The sequence below is a fragment of the Mustela erminea genome, chromosome 15 (genome assembly GCF_009829155.1).
Source record: "Mustela erminea isolate mMusErm1 chromosome 15, mMusErm1.Pri, whole genome shotgun sequence".
NCBI classification, from domain to species: domain Eukaryota; kingdom Metazoa; phylum Chordata; class Mammalia; order Carnivora; family Mustelidae; genus Mustela; species Mustela erminea.
In genome coordinates, this window is record NC_045628.1 from 28,560,861 (window position 1) to 28,567,253 (window position 6,393).

Consider the following 6,393-nt stretch of genomic DNA (forward strand, 5'->3'; position numbering starts at 1 on the left):
AAATCTCTCCTGAAGGTCTTCTCAGTTATTGAGACCATTTTGCTAAACAGTTGAACAGTTACGTATTGCAACAGTGGGGTTAAAAATACTGATGGAGGAATATACATATAGTCCTAATGGAATTTCCACAACAGTTAAGACAATAATTTGGAGTATTAAATGTTGTAGTCCGTTTCAGGAGTAAGCTAGCCTTTGGTTTCTGTCTGTGTGTGAGAATAGAAATGCCAAGAGCCACCAATCTAGTCCATCCCACTAACTTTTTTATATCCAAAGATGACCTAGCATGGAGGTACCAGATAAGAGTTAAGCGATTTAGCTTTTGGTCCCAGCTCTGCAACTGACTCTTTGGCCTTAGACAAGTCTCTCAACTTATCCAGGGGTGTTTCCTTGTCTGTAAAATGAAAGGGCTTGGACTAGATGATCTTAAGGTCCCTTTCACACTGTAATTTCCTTGGTAGTATATTTAATATAAAACACTTTAATGTATCTGTGCCAGTTCCCCCTACCTGTTGATGGTATTGTTGTTTCTGTCATCAATGGAAACAACTTAGATTTGGTTATGATAGTCTGAATAAATGTGTCTCAGTACAGTTTTGTATATAGTGTTCCCAAATGCTTGCTTTTGCTGGCACAAAATTAATTTAACTTCTAAAGTATAGCTCAGCTTCCCTATTCACTAAACTTGGTAGACTTCTGCTTACTACTTTCCTTTTGCTTCTAAACTCAAAGTCTAAAACTCTTTCTGTTAATGATATGCTACCTAAAACTTGAAACATATATTTAATTCTACAATTCTCCAAACAAGTTCTTTGCTTTAGTACAGATCTGGGCTGAGTTTGAAGTGAAAAAAAGATTCAGAACAGTGTAGGTAGCTGCTACTTAACCAAAAAAAAAAAAAAAAAAGAGAGAGAAATTCTATATTACTGGTTAAAAGATTGATTAGGATTACCTCAAGGGATGGTTGTCATTTTATATATTTCACTCAATATTTTATGTCTTAAGCAGTGTTGTTTAAATGTTACTGAATAATTGTGAGATTTAAAAAAATTAATTTTAGTATTTAATTGATGCCCAACTATTTAATGAAATCATGTTGCAGGAATGGAAGAGTATTCCAAAGCTCTTGTTTTATTGTAATACAGTCAAGTGTATCAACCAATAGTTTACCATAAAGACAAAACTTCAGTGGTTTAGGCTGATTACCTGCAGAAAAGTATGGCTGAGCTTAATTGTAGGAAATTTCCTGTGACTAGAACTGTTTTATGGGGACTGTATTTCCAATCTTCAACTTGGGACACTAATCATTGGCTCTAAGGGTTACATAAGAAAGCAAAACATTTGCTTGTTTGGTATGTTGAAATATCAATGGTTATTTTAGAGTGTTATACAAACTTTACCGATCTATATTTTCTTTTTTTCTTCCCCTTACACATAAAGTGAACCAGTTGTAGAAAATTAGTTTTAGTCATCTTAGAATTTGTAGAAATATTTACAAGCTTTTTTTCTTACCTTACACAAAAATCTTTGAATCTTTTAAAACAAAAATATCCTGCGTGGAATTCTAGTTAATTAGTTCACTTTTTGGTCTTTTCTCTCGGGGCTTTTATTCTTCTAAAGCCCTATAAATAAAAACAAAAATTTAGGATTAAGTCATCAATGAATGATGTTTGTAAGGCAGAGAGAAAATTTCGTTTTTCCAGATCTCAGGAACTACCCTTTTCTTGTTAACTTCTTGAACTGGCTAGTTGCTCTCAGGTATGTATACAGGCTTTTAGAGGAGAGTAGCATTTTTTTTTGTTGTTGTTATTTTCTCTCTCTCTCTCTCTCTCTCTGATCATTATATACATATCAGATGACAAGAGATTATCTTCCAAATTAGCTACCTAAAAGTTCTGAGAAAAAAAGAAATCTTGGTGAAATGACTGCCATTCTCACTATTTTCTAATGAAAACATCATACTTGGTTAGTAGAAAAATTCTGAGTTTGGTAAATAACTTTCTTGCAGTTTATCAGTAATATGTATTCATTACATAGTGTATTGAAAGCACTTATTTGTTTTTCCTTTTTTTGGTATCAATTTATTATTGTTCCTGATTCCTCCCTCCCTCTTACTTTATTTCATCCATCCAGTAACTTCCCATCATCCAGTTAGTCTCCCCTTTGTATATGAAGCACTGTCTTATTCTGATGTGTTCCTTTTTATTTTTGGTTGTTTAATCATTGTGCTTAGTATAGAATTTTATGTCCTGTAGTGTAATTAAAGAATGAAATGGTTATCATACAGAGTTTAAGGAAATTAGATACACCTCACAATTACTTTGAAATCATTGGGAAATTTAAGAAAATTGTTCTTGCTTTTATATTTATGTACTCTATCTTGGAATTTGTTTGTGATTTCTTAAAGTTACTTTGCCTACCCACACTTCTTTAATATTTGACTATCTTGTCAGTTACTGCACTTCCTGAGCAGAAGTTATAGATCATGGCTGTGTTGTAGCGCTGTGATCTTTGGCTTAATGTTTTAAGGAGGAAGCATGATGCAGAGAGGTTTTGTTAAAATCATTTAACCCAAAGCTGATTTTTTCTGAAATTTGTCTGCAACTTTGATTTTGATTCCTTTCTCCAATAGATTTTTTCTTAATGTTTAGAAAAGTTGGAGATCAATTTATGGTGTGATTCAGTTTTTAGATTTATTTACAATTTTCAAAGTGTTTTTTAATAGTCTTCTCTTTTTCCAGCAGAGAGAGATCATCATTGCCTGAATTTAGCTTTGTGACTACAACAGCAAGACCTGTTCCTGTCTGGAGACGACTGTTATAATATCATCCTATCATTTTATGTTTGCTCTTTATCAATTTGAATAGATGTTTACATGTACTATAATTCGCATTTTGTCTTTTCACAGTTCTCTAATTGCTACACCTGAGTCCAGAAGTATGTCTGAGTGTGTGCTTTGTCTGACCTTGCTCTTAAACGTCTTCTCCCCTTACTTTATAGCCATTTAGTTTTTAAACACTAAGAAGGAAAAAACACTTGGCTTCCTAATACGAGATAAGTTCAGTCTCAGCCAAGTTGAAAATTGTGTCTAGGAAATCTATAAAGCCATGATATTGTGTTCATTAGCACGAACAATTTAGAATGAAGAAAATGATTAAACAGTTAAGCATCAGTCTGTTTTTAATTTTTCTGGGTTTTAGGATACATTTCTGGGGTTAGGATAGTCACTTAAATAATTTTGAACAGATGCTAAAATACTTTTTTATACACTGTAATAACTTGCCTATTTCTTCTAAATATACTTAACTGAAATTGTTGCCAAGGCCACTTATCCAAATAATTTTTTTAAAAAGTTTCTTAGCTCTTCAAAGCCAACAAGGAGAATAATTTTCTTTTCAAGTCATACAGGATGATCTGTGGATTATAAATATTGAGAAATATCTATTAAATGTCTAATTTACACAGTTTTTCCATATTTTCCTCACTTGCAATCAAGACATCAAAGACAATCTTAAAAGCAAGGGGAAATTGTGTTGTATGTCTAACGTTGTTTAAAAGGTGTATGTTCATAATATTTATTTATAAGCAGTATGGGTTAGAATTATTTATAAAGAGTGTGATTAAATCTGATCCTAAATATTCACCCCAAATACCTTTTTTATAGTGAGCATCATATGAAGCTTTCAGAAAATTAATTTGCGTATTCCTTCATAGATTCTCATGAGGCATTTGAGAAGTTGGAAAGTTACACTTGATTAGAAAAGCCCAATTATACTTGATTCTATTCATCCTTGTTTTTTTAGTTTCTTTAAGCCATGCTCATATTTTCACTTTTTTTTGTGTGCAGTTGACTGTTCTGCAAACACTTTTTACTTGAGTGTGCAGTGCATTTGTCTTCATGAAAAATAAAAAGAATGAACACATCAATCATAATGTAAATTATTTTGATCCACATTAGTTGATAATTGCTTTGGTAATATTAGGTTTGTGTTTAAAGGCAAAGTACATATATTTCGGAAGGTCTTCTAATATAATTATGACCTAGTAGCATACAGGACATTTTTAAAATTAGACTTTTGTTTTAGTTCATATTCGCAAACTAGCATATAGCCACAAGGAGTTCAAAGATACTTTCCCTAGTTAGTTCAGTATTTTTTCTTTTCAAGGAAAGAAGATTCTCTTCCCTGATGGTAGTGACTTACTTGCTAGGTTAGAAACCCAAAGAACATAGACTGAAGAGAGACCATACTTGTTAACAGTTTTGATTGGTTCTTGGATGCGGACTACATACCAGCACCCTCAAATTACTTTGTCATCTTTCTTTTTCTTTCCCTTGCTTTTAAATTAAAAAACAAAATAAAGCAAAGCAAAATTAAACATGCCATTGGGAATCAGAAGTCGAGATGATTTGACTCTCAGCAAGATCATTGTACTTTTTGAAAATTTCTATGAGAGCCAATAGGTCAGTTACATATTTAAATTTCTATGTGTTTATTAATTAAAGATAAGGATTTTCATTATTTTGTTTTCCTGAATAGAATTCTCATGGAGCTATGTGTAGATAACTGTACAGAATCACTTTTGTGTAATTGAATGAAGTGGTTTACCTCTGCATGATTGCATTATGGAAGCCTTTTATATATCTTTATATTTTTCAATATACTTAGATTTTACACTATTAGCAGCTCTAGTCATGCTATATTTGTTTTTTTTAAATAGAGTTTATAAATATTTATGCTCAAAATACAGATCAACTGAATATTTTTGGTCTTGTTTACAAGATAAATAATACTTTAAAGTGATGCAGCCCCTCAAGTGTCTTAGGAAAAAGTTATTGGTGCTAAAAAACCTTTCAATATCATTTTTGAACCTGTTATCTAGACTTCGCTAGGCTTTAATGTATGATCACTTGTGACTTACTCTAATCTAGCAGCATAAAGTGATCTGTGGTAAGTCAGGTAAAGAGCCCAGCCTGTTAGAATTTAAAAATATGATACAGAATTACAGTACACTTATTTGTGCCCAGCTTCCAAAAAAGAAAGTAGTTTCTTCAGTTTGTCATTAGCTCTTTCGATAAGAGGAATTTGAATCTGGCTAGAATTAAAAAAAAAAAAAAAAAAAAGATACATTCAGCATGGCTCAGTTATTCCAAATTTCAAGTGGAAAACTTTTCTAGTCCTAAAGATATGGTGTAATCCTGCTCTGCTTCAAATTCCCATCTGTCTTTAACTGAACAGGAGGCGGCAGGGTATTCTTACATAATAATAGAACATTCGATGAGTTGTAAAGGGATGTATTTACGTTCTACAAGTGTTGCGTTGATGTGTAGATTGTTTTCTACATCTAGAAGACTTCATTCCAGCACCTTAGTGAATGTTCTTAAGATACAGTTTTTAAGTATCAACAAAGCATTCATAGATGTTTACTTTTGATTCTCAGAATCCTGAATCTGTTTTGGATGTGATATTACTTCAGAACATGTTATCTGGCACAAGATTTCCTTTAATAAATGGTTTAGTTCTACTCAATTTCTGTGGATTGTTGAACCTAAAAACACCAAAGGAGTCTTTTCTTGTCTGGAGACTGGATTGTTCCAGTTTTTAATACCTGTGCCCATAAGTATCCCATTTCACGAATGTGTGTTGGCATGGGGAAAAAGTTCCCTGCTCTTTGAGTGGAGCGAAAGTAATTGGTTAAGCTGTAGCAGCTTTTTTTTGGTTTATTTTTCAAAGTGATAATAAAACTTGAAAAAGGTAAAACTTGAACTAGAAAACTACTCTTGTATGCTTAGAATGTTTATAGTATTACATGTTTATGTGGGGTTGTCAACATTTTTATTATTTATAGTTGAATTATGTTGTTTTGTTTGTTAAATATCCATAATGTTTATTATTTTTATATTTTGAAAAATTTTTAAATAAAATAGTCTTACTAAAAACAGTTGTTAACTTTTTAAAATTGTCCTGCATCTTGCATCAGTTATATTAATATGGAATAGAAAGAAGAATTTGCAGCCCTCAGGTATTTCACAGTTGAGAATTTTGAAAATATTTATATATGTGTGTGTGTACATATATACACACACACACTCACACACACATATATATACACATATACGTACAAGTGGCTCCACTTTGCCTCTTCTCCTCTCTACCCTCCATTCCCACTTTAAATTGTTCTAAGTCACCTTTGGTACCAATTTGTTACTGGCCTAGTGACTCCTTTTCTAACACACATACAGATCCTCCATACCCTTCTCCTTAATACCTGCCTCTCTACTGCTAGAATTTGTCTCTTCATTCTATTCGGGGGCCAGAAAGTTTTTCCTTATCATGAGTAATAAACATAACTACTGTGTGTCAAAGAAAGACTGACATATATTCTGAAATGAAATTC

General features: G+C 32.2%; 1 protein-coding gene across 1 annotated transcript in view; it reads left to right on the forward strand.

Moving 5' to 3' along the window:
- The window catches only part of RBM26 (RNA binding motif protein 26), an 87,180-nt gene extending 81,306 nt beyond the window's left edge, over positions 1 to 5,874 (forward strand). Inside the window, exon 22 of the mRNA XM_032314305.1 lies at positions 2,739 to 5,874. Coding sequence (XP_032170196.1) covers positions 2,739 to 2,762 — 24 coding nt within the window. The 3' untranslated portion in view covers positions 2,763 to 5,874. The remainder of the gene's footprint in view (positions 1 to 2,738) is intronic.
- Positions 5,875 to 6,393: the final 519 nt, after the last annotated feature.